This window comes from Lathamus discolor, chromosome 4 (assembly GCF_037157495.1).
Source record: "Lathamus discolor isolate bLatDis1 chromosome 4, bLatDis1.hap1, whole genome shotgun sequence".
Classification (NCBI taxonomy): Eukaryota; Metazoa; Chordata; class Aves; order Psittaciformes; family Psittacidae; genus Lathamus; species Lathamus discolor.
The window spans coordinates 39,437,692-39,462,096 of NC_088887.1; the positions used below are offsets into that span (position 1 = coordinate 39,437,692).

The following is a 24,405-nucleotide window of genomic DNA, read 5'->3' on the forward strand; positions in this document are numbered from 1 at the left end:
ATACTACTGCTGTCATAAAAGTCAGGTATGAATCTGGTAAGATACAGAAAGCCTGATTATCTCTGAGGAAAAAAAACCTTAGTGAACTGTGTAAGGATTAAGGAGGAAAACTCATTTTAAAGCTGATTTGGCTAGTAAGTGCTTCAGCATCCACTGAAAAGAAAAGAAATAAGTCAAACTATAAAGTTTCAAAAGGATTAGAACCATCAACTTCAGGCATGTCGCCAAACATCCAGCAATCAGGCTTTTGAATTGCAGGTAACAAAGAGAAGCAAGTTCTTGCTTAAAAAAGAAGGTTCATCTGCATGTGAATTAAACTTTGGGATGTTCATTTTACCTGATATCCTGTGTTTCTGTATAGGTATTTGGAGTGTTGCAAGAGCACCGTTTTAGAGTCAGAAATTTCTGATGGATCTTACACAGAATAGGATCTTACAGACTTTTTTTTTTTTAACAGAAAATTGCTTTAAGTCTAGATTGTAAAATTTCTGAGTGTGCGCACCCAAGCAAATAATGTTGGTCTACATCCAGCATAGACTATCCAACTGAACAAGAAAAAAATGAGCAATTTTTTGGCTTTGTTTTGGAGGTGGGACATGAGAGGAATGTTGCATCTGGCCTTTTAAAATGCTATTAGAAGCAATGATAAGAGATCTCTTAAGCCCAGAAGAATGATAAATGGAATTCGTTATAGATAACTGAGACAATAATCATGGAAAGAGAAGGGCAAAGAGAGCCTTTGAAGAAGAAAATATAATTTATAATCAATTGCCATGTCATTATCACAGAAAAACTTTGGAACAAAAGGCCTCAGTTCTGCAACATGTACACAGCTCATCAACGAAAAGCCAGAAAGCAAAACCAACAATGTACTGACACCAATCACAGCTGAACACAAGGAAAGAAAAGGAAGATGGATGGAGATAATTTTTATGATGTTTGGGTTTGGGTTTTGTTGTTGTTGTTGCGGGTTGTTTTAAACAAGCTCTGCTTCTCAGGTAATACTAATGCCAAGCATTCAAAGACACAATACAACACAGAGGACTGACACACACCACTAAGTAAATCTCAGTGTGAGCTGTACCAGATTTCTGCTGCTCACCTCTCTGAGCAAGGCGTTGACTTGCCACTGGGCAGACTTTGGGTTTCAGCTTCTGAGCCTGTGCTCCTTTCACCTTCATCTTTGGCATTTGTAATTTCTCCTTTGGTAACTGCCCTAATTAGCTTCCTGATGAAAAGACGGAATAAAAGATTTTAGAAGCTGTAATGTTTTCCCCAGGAAACAACAGCCTCACTGGAATACTGTGATAGGTGCATTTTGTTAATTTCATCTATCTGACCTACAGACAGCTCTGCATATAATAGTCAATACAGCACCAAACCTGGTTATCAAACCTATTTCTATTTCTTCATCTTATTTTTCTTCCCATTCACCCAATAGGCTCAAGTAATGTCCAAACACAACTCTTACAATCATATAGTTGGTGCATCTGCCCAAGTCCCCTGAGAGTAACCAAGTGCTCCTCTAAGGACACAGCCAAACTGGGACCACACACATCACAGAGACTGCAAAATGACCAGCAACATATCTGTTTATTTACTGGCACACACACAAGAAAGAGGCACTGCTTGACTGTTACGTTGCATTTGCACAGCTGGAAGCAAAAGGAAAACTTGACTTGTGAGCACAACCAACCAATATGCATAAAAACCGGCCCCTCTGAATACTACATTTTGCATTTGCTTCTTGAGCAAACCTGCCTTTAAAGACATTCTGTTAGCTCAGAGTATAAACAAGAAAATCCATAAGTAAAACTGCCTTTTTTTCTGATACACTTGTAGTTGAAGAGTAATTACCACTGCATTTCCTAGGAAACAGCAGTCTAATTATAGTAAGTATGCTTTTAAATGAAAGCTGTTTCTAACCCTGGAAAGTCTGAGGCAGATATAGAATGCTGAAGAAACTCAAAAGAAAATGCATTCAACAATATACAGCCGTTATCCAATTTATCCATTTCCCAAAGAAGACTTTACCCTATCTTTCTAGGTCCACTGAAGACTGATTTATGCCCATTTGTGGAGGAGACTGATATATCTGGCCTTTTTTCTTCATTCTCTTGGGGTTGATCTTTAAATATTCTTCTTTCTTCATTATTACTAGAAACCGTATCTTCAGTGGACGGGGAAAGAAGAAAAAAGTGAATGCACAAAAAAGGCAGAACATATGAAAAAAATGCACAAAAATAATTTTTCAATGCTAAATAAAACCATAGGATAAAATATCATTAAAAAAACCCCATAAACAACTCTCAGGGTTCTTTAGTTTTTCCTTTTACTAAAACAAAATAAGACTTTAAGTAGCTTGAAATGTTTCTCATTATTAACGCTTGTGTTGAATTATGCTTCTGAATTCATCACTGACAACACTTAATAACCAAAGGACCTGAAATATAATTTTGCAGTGTACAGTAATTTTTGTGGTAAATGAAAGAATGTTTTCCTAATCAAAATGCTTGTTCAACTAGGAGCAAGGTGTGAGGAAAATGGCTTAAACATATTTTTCAATACTTCTATCAAGGAACAAATCACAAAATACCCAGTTTGGCAAGCTTCATAATAGCTTCTGAAGCATGCTGATATTGGCAAGATCAGCATTTTGCCTAGCAAAAATTGCATATATGTTTGCACCAGGCATTTTCCAATGGAAGTAGACTAGTCCCTCTCCCTGCAATCTGCCCATGATCATCACATTCCTGGTGAAAGTGATAAATGCTATGTCTTTAAAAAGACTATTTAAATAATGTTTTCTGTGTGTAGAGTGTAGTATTTAAGTGAAGCATCAGCACTCTTTTTCTTAAACCAGTGGTCCTGTGCTGCCATGCAAGGTACCACAGCAGCTCACACACGGTACACTTTCTGTGCTTGGTCGAAGGAGCCAGGCTGTTTACTGCACCTGAAAGTGCACATGCAATTTACTGGAGATACCCAGGCAAAAAGAAAGTCAAGTAAGAACTGAGAAGTACCAAATAGTCTGGATGTAGCTCATGCTATAGCATGCAGCACAGGAGTTAACATTTATCTATCTTGTTCAGAGTTGAAAAAGATAAATGGAATAATTCTTACACACCACCATCACAAATAAGAGAGTCCATGTAAAAAAAATTAAAGGCTGGGTTTAGATCTCTGTATATGATGATCTTAAGGTCCTTTCCAACCCTAACGATTTTATGATTCTATATAGCCAAACTTCTTGGCAGGAACAGAGAATGAGCTTTTAGAGCCTCTGCTGCTGCCTTTGCAGCTGAATAATATCGTCAACCTGTTTCAGCAGTAAAATTTTAAGCAGCTCTCTATCTCCACAAATACTTCTTTATTCAACTATACTTTTTCTATGTATTAATCATTCACAAATCACTGCATAGTAATATCCAAATATGAAGTTACGATTTTTTTTACATACACAAACATATATATATATAAATAAATATATATATATATATATATATGTATATATGCCTTCAACAATGAAGAATAAAATACAAGTTAGACACTCTGGAAACAAGGTTTGAATTCATTAACAGCACAAACTTCTCTGTGGTCCCTACCTGGGAACTTGCGTAAGATAGATTGTCTGACAACGTCGGTCCCAAGATTTGATTGCTTGAAGCGCTTTGCTCTTTCTTCAAAAAACCATTCTCCTGTCACTATACGTAGCTGTCTATATGGGGAAAATGAAAAAAGACAGAAACATACGCACATTAACAAACTTGCCCAACCAAAGCTACTGCTTAAACCGTTATGTCATCATTCATTCATGCTCTCACACTCTGGACATTTGCAGAGGTCAAAATAAGGAATAAAAAGTTGATTGCAAAGCTTGGGATAGCTGGACATGTAGCAGAATAATACCTTGCTTAGTGAATGAAAAGCAATTTTCAGTACATTTAAATTCAGTTGGCAAAAAAGTGTTTCAACCACTTTTACCAGATTTCCATAGATAACATAGTCCTTTGGAGAGAGAACTACTCAACTTCAGTCATCAGTATTGCCAAAATAACAGGAGTGTCAAAGCAACTTCCAGTGAATGGAAGAAGATCCACCACCAAAGCTTCTGTCAGCCAAATCACCAGTTCATGGACCTAGCCTGGTTATATCCAGGTCACTGCAGAGGTCAGAGGTTCAGAGCAATGAACCTTTGTCTTTGCTACTGTTCTGGACAATGCATTTTTTTTCCAGTTTCAAATTCTCATACCTATACTAGCAACAAAGAAATCCTGCACTCCCATTGCTGTTTTCCGCAGGTGATTTTTATGATGATTGTTAGCCTTTTCCTGAATTAGTTTCATTATGATAAAACATTACTATTTCTACTGCTTTCCTGCATAGAGTTACTGGCAAAAAGCTACTAATCATGAATACTCAAATAAAAGGCAAATAAACAAACAAAAACCCCCACAAAACCTTAAAAGTTGATTTAGCTCCAGACATGCTCCTGCTTACTGATCAATAAGAAAACTTATTTTCAAGCCTGTAACAGAAAACAAATCATCTAGTCTCTTGGGCATGAAAATTACTACAGATGGATTTAGAGCACTGATCAGTATCTTTGCTATGAAATTACTTCTGAGTCATGCCTGGAGAGCCTTACTTGAGAAAATACTAAAATTACAGAATAGGATCCTGCCATTGGTAAAAAGACCCTTACATAATCAGCTCTTCCTAAGCTGTTAATGAACTGCGCACGTTTGGATGAGTCATTAAAAAAAAATGATAAAAAAAAATCCAAAACATGTGCCTGTAAGCACAGAAACAGAAGATTACTGCCTTATCTTCTTGTTGCAGACTCCTAGTGACAAAACCCACTACAATTCACCATCACAGTCAGTCGTTATGCAAGGCATACAATAAAACATACATTTCCACTCAGAATTTTTAAATTACTTTTGCTAGAGGTGAGCAGTGGAAAGGATTCATTGCATTAGAAACTATGCACAGCCTGGCTAGTATGAAAAACAGTTTTTCTCTGAATGCACGTTTTCACAATTCATTTATAGCACACATTTTTCTGTGCAGTTATTTTTATACCAAGATTTACAGCCAGTTTGATGCTTTATATCAGTCAAACATCTGAAGGATTTCTGGACTATGCCATCATATCCCACTGCAATATAAATGACACATCACACTGCAGTATGAATTGCAGTTTGTTCATTTTATTCATCAGTTACTCCAAGTTTGACCATAAAACTCCACAAGTGCTGTTTTCCCCTTGGATAGAGATTTTATTCATCCCTAGTATCTTACCAGCAATGCTTAAATATTATTTGTCAAGGTCAGGCAGGGGACTCCTCAGGTCCTTATACAGACAAGAACCTTCACTCTTCTCCATATTCAGGACAATCTGATGATGAAGGTGTGACCTATGCCGAGGGTTTCAGCGGCACTGGAGGCTGCCCCACACAAAGCTACAGGCTTTTACAAGCAAAAACTTGCTATTATTTCCATACCCATCCCTGAATTGTACCACCAACCTGGGCTGCTGTGGTTCATGGAGGCGCAGCCCTCTGCCACAGGGTCATCGGAGAGCCAGCTCCTACATTTTCTGGCCAAACGTGAACAGTGATGAGGCAAAGAAAACCTCTCTGGTGCCTCCTGCATCAGAGTAACTATGGGGACCTCCCCCTGGCTGCAATGGTGGCTGAGACTGGTGTATCTGCTTGTTTTACAATAGATGAATTTTATAATTTGATGTTGATATTCAACCCTACAGTAGCAAAACCAAGGACTCAAGGAGGGTTATGGGGGCTGGAGAGATCAAAGGAGCTGCAGCCAGAAGAATGGTTGAGGTAGCTGTAGGAGGATGCAAGGAAGGACAAGGATGGAGGGCTGCTGGGCTGCCCAAGGAAGGATCAGCAGTGGTGCTGTTGGTGGAAGGAGCAGGTCCTCCCCCAGCATCGATCCCTGGGAGAAGGCCTTCCTCTCCTCCTCTGCTCCACTGTTGTATGGCTCACCCACAACTTCATTACTCACCATCCTCGTTCTACTGCATGCAACAACCTCTGTTCTTCCCCCTGGGACCAAAGCAAGCTTGAATGGGCAAGGGAGTGGGACAACCATTACACCGATGGAGCTGAACTATGTGCTGGTTCAGCTAATGATGGTAAACTGAACTCCCCATCTTCTTCATCAGGCTGATATTATTAAGCCATATTTTAAACTGAGGTGCCAATTCCTTAGCAGGTTGATCCTCAGGATGCCCACAACCATTCTGCTCTGACTTCAACAAGAGAGCCAGATGTAACGTAAAACATAGACAACCCCCTCAACTGTGGCTCAAAACATAACAAATAAAGGGAGTATTGCCTTGTTTTAGTCAAGTTCTTCACCTCTTTAGCCAAGCCTGTTATCCACAGAAAAAGGCAAAAACCAGCAACCATCAACAGCCAGCCTTTGCAAGTGTCACATGAAACAAGTCTAGAGGCCTCAACCTTCATTTCAGACCTTCATCCTTATCATCAATATTAGGGTCAGTCTTGAGATCCTGACTTCAACCGGCAGTCCTCTTTCACAAAAATATCCTTACCCGACAGATCACATTCTACAAAAATACCCCATTCTAATGAAATGAGAGGGAAACCCCTAAGCTTTGAATCTTTGAATTTCTAGGGCACTGATACTGGATGCATTTTTACATATACCGAACAATTCACAGGAAGACTAGTGTTCATGTTATCATCATCATTCATACATGTCAGGAGTACCAATTAAAACAATTTTTGTTCTACACATAAGTAGAAATTAATTCAGATTACATGATTGCTTAAGTCTCTGACTTGCATTTTGAATTTCATAATTGCATTTGACATTTTGAATCCAAAAGTGAAGAGCAAGATCTAAACACTCATATAATAATGTTATTTTCACATTATGGAAAGGGGAGACTGTCTTTCCTACTGAGATAGTTTATCCTTCTTCTATTTCTGACACAGAACTTAAATGAACCATTCCCATCTAAGAAATTGTTTCAGTGAGAAAAGAAATAAGGACATTTACTCAAGAGTACATCAAATCAGTGCTTGCAGGTTTGGGTTTTGTTGGTTTTAAAATGGGTCAAAGGTCCATGTTGACTGTAAATTACAGTATGTTCATGTATTTTCCTTACTATTCTTTGTCAGTTAGCATGTAGCTTACAAAGTAAAAAAAATATGTATATGTTCTACCAAAACAGTGTCTAGACTTGGGCCTTCCAAGGAGTGCAACGTATCCTGAAAAAACCCACAATGGTAAAACAGCTTCACTATGCTTTTGATCATCCTGCCTAACCCACATCCACAGTAGAGTGGAGAAATTTAGTCTAGCCTCCTTTCCCCCTCTTGTTCCTCAAGTTATTTTGTTTCTTCCTTGGGAGCAAAATTTTGAAGGAAAAATAAAAAGTGGCAGGACAAAAAGCTGTATAAAATGCAGCCTATACATGAGCATACCAAAACAGACACTCACTTTTGTATGTATTCAATTCCACAGTGTATTTTCTATATAATAAATTAATTTCAGAGTAATTTTTAATATGCTGTGAGGCTATTAAATAGAATTTTTGACTACAAAAAGTAGGTAAACTTGCTTAGAAGCTAAGATACAAAGAAATTATGAAAATAAAAGCCTGAAAATAATTTGCTTCCTAAAATATTTGAAATGCCTCTATCTTTAGGCTGCTAATGGGAACAAATGTTACGAAGGTACTGATGAATTTTCATGACACTTTAAGATAATGTAATTATTTCAAAGATGAAGGTAAATTTCCCATTGTTGCTTTGTTCTGCTGTAATAACTTGGGCCACTTAGGTATTTTATCTTGCTAAAGAACTCAAACCAAAAGAAAGGCACTGTTCACAGATGTTTATTAGTAATGAGAACCACTGACAGCATCAAGATGCAGTATCAGCTTGTCAGCAGATGCTTAAAGAACTTGATTTCCCTCAACCTATTGATCATTTTAGATGCCAAATTTAAAGCACAAATGATCACATTTTGAGAATATGCAGGGGGAAAAAAGTGACCTTTATCAAAAGTTTCTCTTTTAGCACCTATGTCTGAAAGCCCCTGATGACATCAGTTCCTTGTATGCAGGGAATGGAGCAGAAAGCTTCTTCTCATCAAGTGCATTAGTACATACAGGCTTGACTTACCTCACTAAATACTGCAACCATGTGACCATCAAACACACAATCAGTGTGTTTCAGCCCTCAGTAACCGTACGGCTAAGAATTTTGCAGAAGACTTATCTCTAACTCTTCTTGACCTTTAAATGCTTTGTCTTGCAACTTTGTATTCTAGCTGGTAAAAACTACGGGGCAAAGGGGAGCCAAACAATACTCTTGTCTTTATGGACATTCAAGGGGAACATCGTTTTTCAGTAACTGTAAATTGAAAAAACAAATTATATCTAAATCTCAGGGTTTTATTCTAATGAAAATCTCTCACTATTCACATTTAAATTCATTTCCTCAAATTCACTAAATCTTTTTTTGAAAGTGTTATTTTGGAATGTAATTAATGTGTTTTAATGAGCACTGAGATCATCTCAGGAACTGCCTGGAGCAAACTACAAGGAGCTCAGCCACGTCCCTACCCGTTTAAAATCATTACACAAAATCAAACATTTGAACATGTTTCATCATGGGTGCCAAAAGAAAAGGAGAGGGTAAAAAGTCCTATTTTCTCAACACTTTTTGCAAAGCCCCTAGCATGGTGAAGCAATCCAGTTTGAGAGACGCAAACACTGTATGCAGATCAATGCTACAGAGCTAAAAGATTTTTCCTTTCCTCCTGCCTTTTGTTTGCTACCCATACAGAATAACTGTCTCTCAACACTGGATTCCTATTTTCTTTTTCTTGCTTATAATCTTGCCAAAGGCCCTATTCACTTCAACTTATAATTACCTCCTCCTTTAAATATAATTCAAAAAGCCTAAAAATTCTGATTTTCCTCGCATTTCTCACTTAAGTGAGAGGAAAAGAGAACCAAAAGAATTCAAACTAGAACTATGCACAATAATTTACTGAAATACCCATCTCAAACTTTCATTTCATACTGCCCACACAAAGATAATCTCTCTTCCTACACCCAGCAGTGTAAAAAGCATTTTACACATCATTAGCTGTCACTATAGTCTTACAAAAACACTGGATATGGGGGGGAAAAAAAAAAAAGGACAGATTTCTATTTAATAAAGATACCCTATGTACAGATAACTTTAGCACTTGCAAAGTAAGCTAGACTGGTTTGTAATAACTCAAAGGCAGTCTTCAACCAGAATTATTTTTCAAGATGATTGCTAAGACCACTGCTTAGCGTACAGAACTGCAGCACAATCACTAGAAACAGAGGTTGCATATGTTTGAGAAGTTACCTCATCCATCTTTCAGCCCCAAAACATCTTTACTATCATCGTTCTCAAGGGGAGCTTATCCAACCTGTATTTAAAACAAGATTCTGCAACCTCTCCAAGTTTACATCAATATTCATACCACCTAACCTAAATCCTTTCGCTGCAATTTCAGTATCATGTTATTTTGCTTATCTGAAGTGAGTATGTATAAGAGCCTGTATGCCTCCTCAATGCAGCTGCCTTCTGTGGATTTAAAACTCGGTTATTTTCACTTTTCTCTTGCCTGGGTCAAACACTTCTGAATCCTTCCATTACTCTGGACATACTGTGTGCTAGGCTCATCATCATTATTTTCTGCTGAACTTTCTCCAGTTGGCCAACAGAAAACATGCTACACAAAACAGGTCAGGTAACCGACATAAACCAGGATTATATCATGTGTTTTACAGGCCATAATTCTGCTTGTACATCCCTGTGTGAAGCTGGAATTTTCTACAGTGGAAAATACTGTTGATTCACATTCAGCTTTTCATTCAGTACAATACCCAGATCCTTTCCTAAGGAACAGCTGCATAAGCCATTTTTATTCTCATTCTGCAGCTGCATTTTTGCCCACGTGTAATACTTCCACATGCCCATAGGGAGCCTCCGCTTGCTTTTCCTTCCAACCACTTCTCTAAATTGCAAGCATCACTATGAATCCTAATCTTGTCCTTCAGAATGCCTGTAGCACCTCTCAATTTGATGTCACCTGCAGGTGTAACTGTCAACCTCATCTGCTGCATCGAAGTCCTTAACTAAAGCATTTAACAGTAAAAAGCCAGGACATTTTGCTCTATTCCACTGCCTTTTTACTTATTTTTGTTATGGCAGTGAAATACGCACAACTACTCTGAGAATGGAGCTTTATAATTTTCCAGACAGTTCTGCAGTCGCACGCACAGAATTTATTCCAGGGCGTAACTCCCCTTGTTTATCAGCTTATTGAAATTGCATGAAGAAAGTATCAAAAGGTTAACTTAAGTCAAGTTATAAGACATCAACAGATCCTCCTCTATTCACAAGGCCTGTCACCCTATCAAAGGAGGAAATTAAAGTGATTTTGACATTGTATCTTCTTGAGCCAGCTCTTACTCATCATCCTGTCATCACTTGGCTTTTAAACAGCACCGCAATCGTTTGCTTCAGTATTTAAGGAACTAAGGGCAACTTGACGGGGTCAACAAATTCCTTGTTCTTTCTCTCTTCATTTTTAAAGAGTAGTATTGTGTTTGCCATTCTGCTCTGTCATCTCACCTGCACCCCATCGTTTCTGAAAAGCACAGCACCAAGATTATCTCATGAACTGCCTGAAGAGCCAGGCCCATATTCATTTAAAACCATTTCACAGAATCAAACACTTGAACATGTTTCATCTTAAGAGGAGAGACACTGTCCTCTGGATGTGCCCCACTGACTGCAGAGAGAGTTAAGACATCTAGCTAAAACCAGATGTTAACCTTCTAAAGCTAAAGTTAGAAGGCACAAACCATAACCATATCCTGCTGTATTAATGTTTCACTAACTGTCCAGGTAGCCGAAGTGTGCTCTAACTAGCAATTTAGGTTCATTCTCTAATAAAATTTAGAACATGTTTTATCTTCCTGACCTCTTTAGTTTGATAATATGTAAAAACAAAAAAAAACCCCAACAAACCAAAACAACCAAAAACCCTACAAACAAGGAAGCACCCACAAAGAAACCCCAACAAAACAAAAAACCCACAAAGAAAAAAAAGAATGAACCAAACAACCCTCTGAAATTACTCTGATTCTTTCCCCCTTTAACACGATTGCTTTATCCTGTCTTTTTCTTATACCATTCAGTTCTTACATCAGGATACATAACTGAGTTTTGTTGTCTAACACATTTCTCCTTTCCTTCATAGTTATTTTAGTGGGGCAAGCTACAAAATCCTGATTCACCATACCAATCAAGTAAGTTGTTCTTCCAAGTATACACCAAATAATTATCTTTGAACATATAACATCTTTTTGCTTATTCACTTGATACACTGTGTTAGAATACCGATTTCTTTTTCAGCACTGTGATCTGCTACCCTCCTCCTTCATTTCCCATGCTCAATATTCCAACTGTGGGAAGTGTGATATCCCCTTGTTTTACCTCCCACCATAGCACAATTTACTTTAGAATGCTCCCTAATAGAGACATAAATACAGCCCTCTCTCTTCATGCAGAGATGTTCAGTTACTACAAACACAGGAGGGGAAGAAAAAGAAAAAAAACAAAGATAGAACCATGAACTGAAGTGTTTGGACTCATGATTTTTACATTTCTTTCCTTACAAATCCACCTACCGCATCAGTCAGAACATACAGACCTCACTTGTCCTTAATTCTGTTAATTCTGAAGTACTGAATGCTTACATTTATGTTTTCATAATGTGAACAGACTGTCACTAACTTGTAACTAATTTTCTGTCATTTTTCAGAGCATCCCACCAACAGCTCAACATCTGTGATGTTTGCAGCTTTCTTTAGCAAGCAAGCTGGTTGAAACTGGCTAAGAACTGGGTTAAAAAAAAGATACTGCAAAATAAGCCTTCTCCCTTGCGTATTTGCTACGCACATGCTTTTGTGCTAAGGAGATGTAAAGCAGTAACACAAGCACAAAATTACTTACGCAATCTTGGCACACACCGAACACTTCCACTGCCCATCAGTTCCCACAACACGACACTTATTGCAGACTCGGAGTTTGCAGGTTTGGCACAGGTCTCCTCTGTTGAAGATTAAGCCCAAGCTTTTCTGACAGCGAACACAGACCCTGCTGTTGTCCTGTTGACAGTGACGGTTTCCACCTTTCCTTCTCACTTCCAGAAGCTCATTTTTCAATTTCCTAGAATTAAGAAAATAAAACATTTTAATTTGGAGACAGAACTCAATGATCTTCAAGGACTTTTTAACAGATTAAGATTTAGCACTAAAAACTACAAGACACAAATAAGTACAATACAAATTTATTTTTATTTTATATTTGCTGTATTTTTTTGACACACATCTGAAACAAGAATAAATCTACCCTCTACCCTTCAGACATGCAGTCAAGAGGAAAATCTTGTGATAGCTCAGTATTAGTAACTGCAGACAGCTGAGTACTTCTCGACAATTGGTAAGCCATCTTTTCTTGTCCCTCATCAATAATTCAAGTCATGCTGAGCCCTGGTTGACAGCATCTCAAAACTGGGACTACCCTGTGCATCCACAGAAGGAAAAGAGAATCTTTCCTGTAATTAGCATGCATGTAATATTATGCCGATGTAGGGTTAGCTAGGAATGCATACGCAATTCTGCACTGGCTATTCAAAGCCTAAAAAATACCCAAACCAAAACATTTAAGCAGATAGTGGCATTATGCTGTGATGCTACAATTAAAAAAGAAATAAATAAAAAAATAAAAAATAAATAAATAAATAAAAGGAATGTCAGTTTAAATAATGTGACTTGCAAATTACCAGTTTTGCCGCTGACTCTGCAGGATAAAAGACTTTGTAGTTTAAGGCCTAACTCTGAAGGCTGCAGTTCCAGTGGGGTGTGACTTGGGTCCTTAACAACAAAATAACCGTGAGATGTAACTACTATATTTCTAACAGGAAAAAACCCCAGGGACTACGCTCTGACAGAATTAGGTTACTTGTGGATACACTGCCTTGCTAAAAGGTCGGCTAACATTTTCCTTCCCCTGGGATCCCATGAACTACAGCTGCTCTGCAGCCACCTGGCCTGCAGATGCTCAACCTCTGACAGCTTTTGGAAAAAGAGCATGAAGAGCATGTCCAGTCTCTCCAGGCAGCTACTAAAAATTCTGTCAAGCCTTTTCCTCTGCTGGCCTCTATTGAAAAGGAGAAAAAGTCTTTTCTTCATTCTACTTTGGACCCTTCTCCCACATTCAACCCAAAGAGTCAGTCTTTCATTCCATAGCCTTCAAAAATCTGTCCAAGCTTCATGAGCTTTCTTGGTACTTTGTGAACTGTTCTTGCAGTTTACCAATTGCACCTTACATCTACCTACTTCCTGCAGAGATACACAGATTTACAGGTACACATCCATTTTCTTCTTCTGTCATCAGCCCATTCCAAATGCAGATGGATGATCTGCACCCCAGCAACTGCCAGCTGTGCTGCAGTATTGCCATTGTGCACAGGGAAGGCAGATGATCACTACTTTTACCACCCCCTCCTTGGATCTACTTCCTAGACAAGCCTGCCTTTGAACAACAAAAGTCAGTCTATCAGCTTGGACCAAAAACTGAAAGAAAAAACAAAAACAAGCCCCCCCCCCCCCCCCCCCCCCCCAAACAAACAAACAAACAACACCCTGTGACCAAATTCTCCCAATCAACACCATTTTAAAAGAGGTAACATATCTATCCACTTGAGTAACAGAGCTTTCATTGCTTGTGAAGACCTCTAATTATCACCAAGGATATGGTCTCTTGCACTTCACTAAAACACAAAATGCCTGATGACGTACTGTCCCCTACAGCCCATGGAGAAGAAGCAGGTTGTCTCCCTACAGCCCATGGAGTAGTATGCTGGAGCAGACATATACCTTGCAGCCTGTGGAGGACCCCATGCTGGAGCAGGTGGACATGCCCTGAAGGAAGCTGCAGCCTACAGAGAGTGGCTGCTGGAGCAAGCTCCTGCCAAGAGCTGTGTCCCACTGGGGACACGCACAAAGGCAGCCTGCTCCTGAAGGACTATACTCCTTTCGAAAGGACCTATGCTGGAACAGGGGAAAACAGGGAAAAAGTGTGTGGAGGAAGGAGTGGCAGAGAAAAAGCATTATGAACTGACCCCAACCCTCATTCCTCATCCCCCTGCACCACTTCCAACAGGGGTGAAGATCAAAGAGTCAGGAACAAGGAATGAAGCTGAGCCTGGGAGGAACGTGGGGTTTCAGGGAAAGGTGTTTTCTGTTTTGTCCTTCCTTGTTTCTCTGTATCCTACTTTTTTTTTTTTTAATTAAATTGACAAATTAAATTAATTTTCCTCAAGTCATGTCCATTTTGCCTATGGTACACGATCTCCCTGCCATTATCTTAATCCACGAGCTTTTTTCATCTCATTTTCTCTGCCTGCCCTGGTCAGGGAAGGAGTGAGAATGTGGCTTGGTGGGTGTATAGCAGCCAGCTAAGATCAATTCACCACAGCCTCCTTTCCCCCCTTCCTGTCTGCTTGTTCATTCTGAGCCTCCTTCAGCAGGAAGAACAACTTACTAGTACTGGGAAGACAACTTTGTTTCTGGGGAAGAAGAGGGCAAATCAGAACACTCCGCACAGAAAACGCTCTCGTATTGTTTACCCACAGCTTACCAGAGTTTCATCTGGTCACCAATCCACAATAATGGCAACTTAGGCAACTGAAAATCTTGGAATTTTTGAGTGCCTTCAAAATCCTCTCCCCTCAGAATTGCACAATTGATTCCACACTAAAATGATACTCAAGACTTAAAAATCTGTATTTGGTTCCCTGGGTGTGCTCAAGCTTCTCTGCAACCACAAGGGACAGGCTTTCCTCTTTCTTCCACCCATTCACAAGTACCCCTAGGGTACACTGCTGCTGGCTGTCCTCCAAAATTTGTCATTGATCATAACACTCTCAACCCAGAAGCTCAGCAAGTTGAGACTGCCCCACTGTCTATTTACAGTCTGTACTTTAATAACATCCTCAGTGACAAACTCGTGGTGTCAAGTCTTGCCAAAGTCAAAACAATCAACATCCGCTGCTCTCCCCTCATCTACCAAATCAGTCATTTCACTACAGGTGATCAGGTTGGTCAAGCATGACTTCCCCTTGGTGAATCCATCCTGACTATTCCTGCTGACCTCCTTGTTCTTCAGGTGCCTGGAAGTCATTTCCAGGATTAGTTGCTCCATCCCTTTCCCAGGAATTGAGGTGAGGCCATCATCATCACAGCCTATAATTCCCTGGGTTTTCCTTCTTGTCCTTCTTGAAGGTAGGAATGACGTTTGCTAGCTCCAGCCCTCAGACACCTCTCCCAATCACCATGATCACTCAAAGATTACTGACAGTAGCCTTGCAATGACATTGGCCAACTCTCTTTGCACTCACACATATACCCCATCACTGTCCAGTCCAGTCTGTCCAGATTGTTTAAATATTCCCTAGTCTGTTTCTCTTCTACTGAAGGCAAATTTACCTTGCCCTGGACTTTCACAATGATCTCAGAGGGCTGGTATTCCTGAAGACTTGTCTTACCAGTAAAACAGAGGTGAAAAAGGCATTGTGCACCTTTGCCTTTCTGACTAGGTCCTTTGTTTTGCAGGCCCACATCTTCATTCAGAAGGTGAGTATTGTTAATCATCAAATCTAAAAAGGGTCAGAATACTAAGCACTAGCAAAGGCTCATATTTCATACAATTTATTTACAGTGGCTTATTTTTAGTTAAAAAATAAAATCAAAGTGGTCCATTGCATTTCCAGAACTCCACAGGCAGTAGGATGCCACCTTTTTGGTAACTGTCTGTGTCCTATAGACTGCATCTAGGTTTCTAATGTTGAAACAAAACCTTCACTGACCTCTTTCCATTCTACCCTTCTAATTCCCCCCTACAACTTTCAGGCCTTGTTGCATGCTTAATTAGAAGCATCATTGGGCACAAAGTCTGTGTTTTAAATTGTTCCAATTTAAAGAAATGAAATCTCTATCAGCCCAAGCCAATACACAGTGCATTTTTAAACAAAATCTTGCTTAGAGATCAACATATTGAAAAACTTAGCAGTATTCTTTTGACATTAAAAAGGCATTATTCCTACTATCCAGTAGTAGTGACTGCAACTATGTTTCCTACTGCTTATGCCATACAAAATCTTTAGGTCTTATCAGATGATAGCTGATCTGCTAACAGTATGAATTCCAAAAAAGTGTCTGCTCTTGTTTTTAATAGAGATGTCTTTGATGACTTTCTGGGAATGGAGATAAATCAACCCACAGCTTCTCTGCTCACTTGAATAAAAAATGAAAATTAAAAAAGCAAGCAAAAAATCTTTCTTTTGGAGTTCTCTATACTATCTGTTGAACTATTGATTCACTGTAACAAATATGTTCAGCTCTTAAGAAAATAAAGAATGAAATGTCTCAAGGGTTAGGAAGAGTAGGAGGAGGTGGGTGAGTCATCTGAAAAAAATCCATCATCATAACAGCCTCTAAACAACCACAGTCTAGCTGCACTACCTACACAATATTGAAAAGGGATAACAAGTGCAGCATGTAGCTGGTCTGACCTACCGCTACTCTCCATCTGCCAAAACAGGAGCCAGCTGTATATAAACACACAATGTTCTTTTGCCATTCAGCATCTGAGCTCTCCTAAATTTTATAGGAACCCAATTAACCATGCAGTTAGATATTTTTAATCTCAAATACTAAACAAGAATTAATCTTTATCAATTCTCTCCTAGTAGCATGAAAGAGAAAATAAACTCAGCAGAAGCCAATGTAATAAGCTGCTGAAGAAAAAGAATCTCATCATACCCTCAAGTTTCTAAACCATCTATCTACTACAACAGCTATTTGATAAAAGATAGCTATTAAAAATAAGCTTGTTACTGCCAAGGATAGCAGAATATTTAGCCATTCCTCTGACTGTGAATTGATATTAAGATCTCTCTACTGTCTGAGAAAATATGTTAAGTGCATTGGAGGAGAGTTCTGTTGCAACTAGTATTCCAGGTAACACTGAATGACTAAATCTAAGCCTTTCCAAAGTGGGCCTAAGAGGCTCACATAAAATACCAAAGCAAGAGACAAAGACTTAGCCAACACCAAACTAGTGAAATCTAGTCAAATCGTAGATTACATTTATCCAACAAGTGAATCTGAAAGCCTGATGCCTTGAAAAGATGAGGAAAAGAATGCAGGCATCAAAGAACAAAGTTTTACAAAAAGCAAATTAAGGAGCAGCAAGCAGTCATAGCTCTCGGCACAGTTGCCCACTGCTTAACAAGAGGCCCTGAAAGATTGACTCTTTCCTACTATACTAAAACTCACAAGGCAGTCAAAGGCACTCATTCACCCACAAATGCAGCCTTCAGAAATGTAATATTCCCGAAGCCTTATAATCCTTCAGAGGAAAAATAAATAAATAAATGAGAAGCTTTAACAGATCTGTTTTTTCTTAATAGTATGCTTTACTCTAGAGAACATTTACCCCCCAGATACAGAAAAGCAGAATAGCTATGGTGCTGCAAGAGGCATGACGCTGCTCAAGCTATTCACTCAAATTAATATCATGTCATCTAACTCTGAGCACAATCCACTTGCTTTGAGTCAGGTAATTTTTCTTTAAAATACCAATCTGATTGATTTTTGGTTGGTTTTTTTTTTTCATTTCAGTAGGGGTTTAGAAACTTTTTTGTTTTGAAAAAAAAAAAAATTCTACCTCATCTCATCGCCCTTTTGGTACAAAATAGCATTGAATACAATGGCATACCGGATTCCTCAATTTGATTTTCAAATTTGTCCTGCATCTTCCTTCTCCCCATTTCAAAAGCCTTTTTTAACTTAAGATGTACAGGAGTAGAACCCAAGTACTCCTAACTTCACTTTGCCATTCTAAATCTCCAGAGTTCAGAGAGTCATGAAAAATTGCAGAAAATAAAGAAATCAATCCTGTTCTCAATCAACTCTAATTAAATATTTCATCAGGAAAAGAAATATTAGATATATAAAATTGGTCCAGTCTTGCACCTGTTCTTAACACAGTTCTGTTTCCTGCACAGATGAGTTGACACATCCTCCTTCTGAAGCTGTGCAGCTGTTAACTTAGATAGATACTACAGAATTTTTCTGTGCACAAACTGGTATCAACATACTTCTGCAGCTGATGGAGACAAGAAGTTTCCTCCTCAGACTGATTCCCTGTACCTCCTCCAAATTCAACCAAATTTCCTCCACTGTCTGAAAGAATGTGTGGAAAGTAATAGTAAATATTGACAATTCAGCAAAGGATGTGCTATTACCAGTTTCCATTGTGAGTTCCTTTGAACTGTAAAATCTAGCCATTTGAGTACCTGAAGCATTTTTTAGGTTCTTATTTTATAAGTACAGATCTTTTCACATTAAGCAAAATGTGAAAGATCTGTATGATAAAAAAATATCTTAAGAGTATCAGAGTGTAGAGGTATATTGGTGACAGTAAAGGAACCAGGCAGAGGTAAAGAGTGGATTTGCAAAGAAAAGAGAACTCGAGAACTGGTGTAATGAATGGCAGAACAGAAGGAAAGGAGGCATGGGAACTGAAATAATATTGAATACTGTAACGATGACAGACTTCCACAGATGAACATTTCTGAGTAGCTCCCTCATCCTCTCATCTAAAAATTGGTACAAAAATAATAAAAAAAAATATAATGCATTTTTTTGTTGGCTTCTTACTAGTCTTCCATCAAATAAATTGTTCCTAAAGCATGAGAATTAGTCTCCATCAGAAATTCTTTCACCAATGGATGATCTTCATTCTTGAAGAACATTGAAAAGCAAAACAGGCATCGCTATCCTTAGAGTACTGGCAATAGTGATTACTTTTGATGGAAGAGTCTCTGGTTCAAAAAATGTGTTAAATTCACTTGACAAATGAGATGGCTGCCAGACAATCAACCTCCTAAACTTCCCATACATGTATGAATGAGCAATATGCATAAACATAAGGACTCTTTCCTTCAAAGCTTTGCAAAAACACAGACCATATACCATACTGTGCGCTATGTTGCTTATAAACAAGTCAAAACATATACTTAGCAGTTAAATCAATTCTCATTTCCCTGACTCACTTTTTTTCCCCGATTCACTTTTTTTCCCCTAAAGTACTTGCCTGTAGTTACCACATGGTGGTATCCATGCTAACAGTTTCTCCAGTATTGTAATGAAGTTTAATACCCTGTTGCTTCTCTTTATCTCTTTGGACTGATAAAGAGATGCCATTATAGTTAACTGAAAAGACAGGAATGTCAACTTTCCTTGTCAGTTCAGATCTGGGGCTGGTGTAATTCTTCCACAACTTCTGGCAACATAAGTGCTAAGGGAATGATTCAAGTAATAACCTAATAAAGCCTCAACCTTGGAAGAAATTGACATGCTCCTCATTTTATCAGTTCAGCAATTATTATGCTGGTACCTTCTCTTCTAAAAGCATAGTATTCACAACTTTGATTCATAAGGTAAGAACCTTTGTATTTTAAATGCTGCCTAGGAAAATAACCAAGGTAAGAAAGCAATGTACATTAGCAGTAAGTTTGCCATGTATGTTTGCTCTGTAGTAGCATAATAATATTGAGATGAAGAGCTAGCTCCAAATGAAAATGCTATGACCATCAGACCCTGCATAACACCACGGTGGGGGAGGAAGCAGGGGGGCTGCTGTTGGAACAGAAACAACCCAACAACAGTTAGATCAAACACCCCTAGCATATGGTACACCCCCTATCCCTCCCCCTCTTTCAGCAAATACATTATTTTGAGTTAGTACTGATTTCATGACTTGTAACACTATGCATTAAAAGTAACATGGGTTTCCATAAATGGGGTCTTAAAAGAACAAAACTATTTAAGATAATAAAAGGATGGGGAATAAGAAGAGATACACATTTCAGTCCAAAACATCTACTTTAGAATGTCCTGACTGACATTATCTGGATGAAAGTTTCTCACAGCAACTCACATGTTAAAAAACCCTACTTTTTCACCTTCAGTATAGTCAAGTTCACTATTTTTAACTCTATAATTGAACGATTTCACTCAATCTTAGCATGTGAGAACAATCATGATGGTCATTCAATTGACATCAAAAGCATTGGAGAGAAATGTTTGGAACACTGTAGCTATTTGTACAAGTAAACTACTAACAGCTTTGAAACAACATTCAAAGAAAATTTCCACTCACATAAGATGCACTCTTAAGAGTTAAGAACATAAACCTTAACATTAAGCAGCCTGCTTATTTGTATTATCAAAACTAGACCACATAAAGTGTACTTGCTTCCTTCCGTGTTGCTCTTGCATGCAGGTGAAATAGCTGTACAACAGAAAAAAAAAAAAAGAACAGCCACCTGCACTCCAGAACACAAGTATAAGCAGTGATAGTGAAAGTAATGTTTACTGTGGGAGTAGTGAGCACGGGAAGGCTGCCCAAGGAAGTTGTGAATGTTCCATCCCCTGCACTCTTCAAGGCCAAGTTAGTTAGACAGAGACTTGGGCAGCATGTTCTAGTGGGAGGTGTCCCTGCCCATGGCAGGGGGCTTGGAACTAGATGGTCTTGAGGTCCTATCCAATCCTAATCATTCTATGATTCTATGACAATTCTTAATTTAATTATTAGGACATCCTCCTCCATTTACTGTTGCTCTCATGTTGAATAGAAAGATGCTTTCAAGTTATGGTGGCTTTTGAAGACAGCTAGGAACAGAAAAAACAATCATCAAGACAGATTCAGAAAGAATGCAGCAGACTAAAACTTCTTTAGAACAATATACAAGTAAACATCTTGCCAGAATGCCAAATGCTTTGAAAATAAATACAAAGGGACTTGATCTTCTTGTGATGTACTTCAATAAAATATATAACAGATTGCACCAAGTGGAATTCCACAGACAACAAATGTTTCTCTGAAGTATACTTATAAGCCATAATTAAAGATATACTTGCCAAGCTGTATTCAAAAAGAAAAAATATGAAGTCTCCTAGGAAGCCATTACCTACCCAGTTCCTTATCATTTCTATATCTTGGAAGTCTTACATAGACTACATTGCACCATTACTTCCAGAGTATGGTCTAGTGAAAATTTTCCACATACACTCTGAATCTAAAACTAATTGGTTCGTATATAGGTGGCTAGAAGCATGCAGAAGCATCAGGTTGCACTGTTATCTGAATTAGCATTATATTTCAGGTTAACTTAATTTTCAGCCTTTGCCTTTCCATTTGTCCCAAAACACAGGTCCAACCAGTACCTCCTGCCAATTTAATAAACTACATCCTCCAGAGGTGCCTTGGCTTCTCAGACTCAATAGGTTTTGACAGTGACTTGCAGTAGTGCCAAAAAAAAGAAAGAAATCAGGTGTTTCAAGACATTGTATTAAAAAAATAAATAAATATATAAATATGTAAATACACACACACACAAAAAACCCAGGAAACCAACCAAAGAAAGCAAAGCAACCAACACAAAGCAAACAAAATAAACCACAAAACCACCAAAACAAACAAATAAACAAACAAAAACCCAACAAAAAAAAAAAAAAAACTAAAAACCAAAACCAAACCACCACAAAACCCCAAGAGTTTCCAGTTTAGACTGGGAAATGACAGTATCAGACAAAGTAAGTTTCCGGGGGCCTTGGGAAGCTAGTTAACTGATAACACTGCTGCAATTCATACCAACCAATGCTTTTGATCGATGACTACTGGTGCATCACATATTTTCAAGGCCACCATTTAAAAAAACCGAAATACTTACTTTGAAATGCTTATCCTATTACAAATTAGAGCACAATGTCTGGAACAAATGGTGTTCCATCTGTTTTCTTGTGTTCTGTTTTCTTCTTTACATGACAAATCATCAGAAAAACATCTGACAAATCATGAAAGCCACGTTTCCCCCATTAAATGAGCTGCACGCTAACAGGAACATTGCATTTAGACTTAACTCTCTCAAGGTAGAAAGACTTCCAAAACCAATGGCTAACTCTGCATGGATTTACAAATGATAGTTTTATACAAAAGAAGCCTCAGCAGGTGCTGAACATACATCTTTGCAATGCACAATGTCTAAAATTCTTTTTAGCATATCAAAGGGAAGAGCAGTGCATCCTGGCCCTGGAATACATGGACAGAAACCAGCAAAGGCTTGAAATCTTCACTTTGTCAACCATTGCACTCAGCAGCCTCACCAGTGCTGCATACGTCCATGCTAAGCCTATTTCTCACAACCAGCACTGTATAAAATTCTAAAAGGGCAGCGAAAAGTGAGAGGAAGTAGCAGCAACATGCTGGTAAAACATATGAACCTTTGCAGAGCTGATAGCTAGCTGGAATACCTCAATTTGAGTCATCTAAAATAGCTCTCAGCCTGCCTCTACACACTGTTCTCTGAGCTTTGATTTTTACTTTTTTTCCTCAGAAAAGAACACATGGACTCTATTAATACCCTGAGTCTCTATTTCCCCTTTGAATGAGTTTGAGATCCATACCTGAAATGTTCAGGTTTACTTTTGTATTAGTAAGTAAAACTAAGTAATTAGAAATGAAATGTCCCTTCCCCTACCTATTCTTTAAATACAACAGAAAGGGAAAGGTCACAGTCTTGCATTTGCTCCATATTGTATTGGCTCCTGTAGAGAGGCAGATGCCTACTTTCCCTCCTTGTGACACCTTCCAAACTTCCCTTTGCACACTCAGCTCTGAAGACACAAAGCATACAGCCCCTCTCAGAGGAATAAAGATCAAGAACATCACTAAAGCCTTCCTTTCACAGGGGGAGAAATTCATCCACAGTGGGCAAAATCCACAGAACCTGATATTTTAAAACCCTGCTGTGTATTTCTGCACTTGTGATTTTTCTTAGCCTTTTGCCTTGAAGCAGTGGACAAAACCTTTTGTTTACAGACAACCACACTAGCAAGCAGTTTTCTTTTTAGCACACTTTTTTTTTTACTTTCACTTATAATTAACTGTGCCACCTCCCAACATTCATCCTTCTTCTGAAGGATCTAGCAAATCTCCGCTGGGTACCACAAAAATATCTATCATACGGACCATATTTTTAAGAACAATAATAAAAAGGGTTACCTTATCCTTTTATCTTCAACCTTTTTCAGATACTCATCTCTCTTCAAAACTCCCAATATTGTTTCCCGTTCATGTTCCAACAAAAACGACAAATTGATGATCTCCAGGTGCTTTGTCATGGTTCTTCAACAGCCACTCTTTCAACGACTGCTTTGCCCAATCAATTTCTCCAACGTTTTGCTTGCACAAGTCCAAAGGCACGTTTGTGTCAGAGTTACAAGATCCACACAGTCAAGAGGTATTTCGAAAAACGCTTCTTTAAGTTAACCATGCGTCAAGATTGTATTGCTTTGCCTCCCAACTATGCAAGAAATCAAGGTTTCTTCTTTGTTTCTTCCTCAAGAAAGCCAGTCATTTTCCAAGTTATTGAATGCCCTTCTGCTCACTGCCGGCCTTCAGACGGTTTTCACAAACAGCTGCAGAATCAACTTCCTGGCATACTTCCTGGTAGTTTGGAGCCACAAAACAGCTGGGTATATTTATTTCAAACCACCTGAAAGGCAAAGCAAACAAACAAAATAGGTGTAGGTGATTTTGACATTACCATCACAGTCCGATTTGAGAAAGGCTTAATCTAGTAATGGTTTGAAAGCCACCAAAGAATGGCCTGCAGACTATCAGGTTATCTTAGGAGCTACTTATATGTCATGTTTTCTATGTTGTCATTTAGTTACTTGCTCATGTTTGATTATTATGCTCCCACAAGGGCTCTGCAATTATCTTCCTACTGCAATATACTTAAATGACTGTATTCATCTTGTAATATTTCCATCCTAACAGTAATAAGCATGGGGCTGGTGGAAGGAATGATTCTACTCATTTCCCTGAGATTAAGGGAGAAGTAAAATTAATGAGTGGAAAGGCTTCAGAGGACAGCCCTGGAGGTAAGGTTCACCTCAAAAGAAGTGTACACCTCCACCCCAGCAGGTCATCCATTACACTTGCTTCACAGTCAAATCAGAGAAATAGGAACTTTCAAGGAGTGATTTATCCACTTACTGCAGACACAGAATTTTGGATGATGCATTCTAGAAATGCCCATTCTCTTCTAGTAAATACAGCAAGAATTTAGAGTGACTTATTAACATGTAGCCACCCAGAAGTAAGACAAACTTCTTTTTTTTGAGTTTCGTGGGGTTTTTGGTTTGGGTTG

General features: G+C 38.5%; 1 protein-coding gene across 6 annotated transcripts in view; it reads right to left on the minus strand.

Moving 5' to 3' along the window:
• SYTL5 (synaptotagmin like 5) overlaps window positions 1-24,405 on the minus strand; it is an 87,481-nt gene that overhangs the window by 30,865 nt on the left and 32,211 nt on the right. For all 6 annotated transcript variants that reach the window (XM_065677189.1, XM_065677192.1, XM_065677187.1 and 3 more), the window contains 5 exons: window positions 23,253-23,745; window positions 12,069-12,284; window positions 3,606-3,718; window positions 2,035-2,170; window positions 1,103-1,228 (listed from right to left, as the gene is read on the minus strand). In XM_065677189.1, the coding sequence (XP_065533261.1) occupies window positions 1,103-1,228; window positions 2,035-2,170; window positions 3,606-3,718; window positions 12,069-12,284; window positions 23,253-23,371 (710 nt within the window). In that variant the 5' untranslated portion in view covers window positions 23,372-23,745. The remainder of the gene's footprint in view (window positions 1-1,102; window positions 1,229-2,034; window positions 2,171-3,605; window positions 3,719-12,068; window positions 12,285-23,252; window positions 23,746-24,405) is intronic.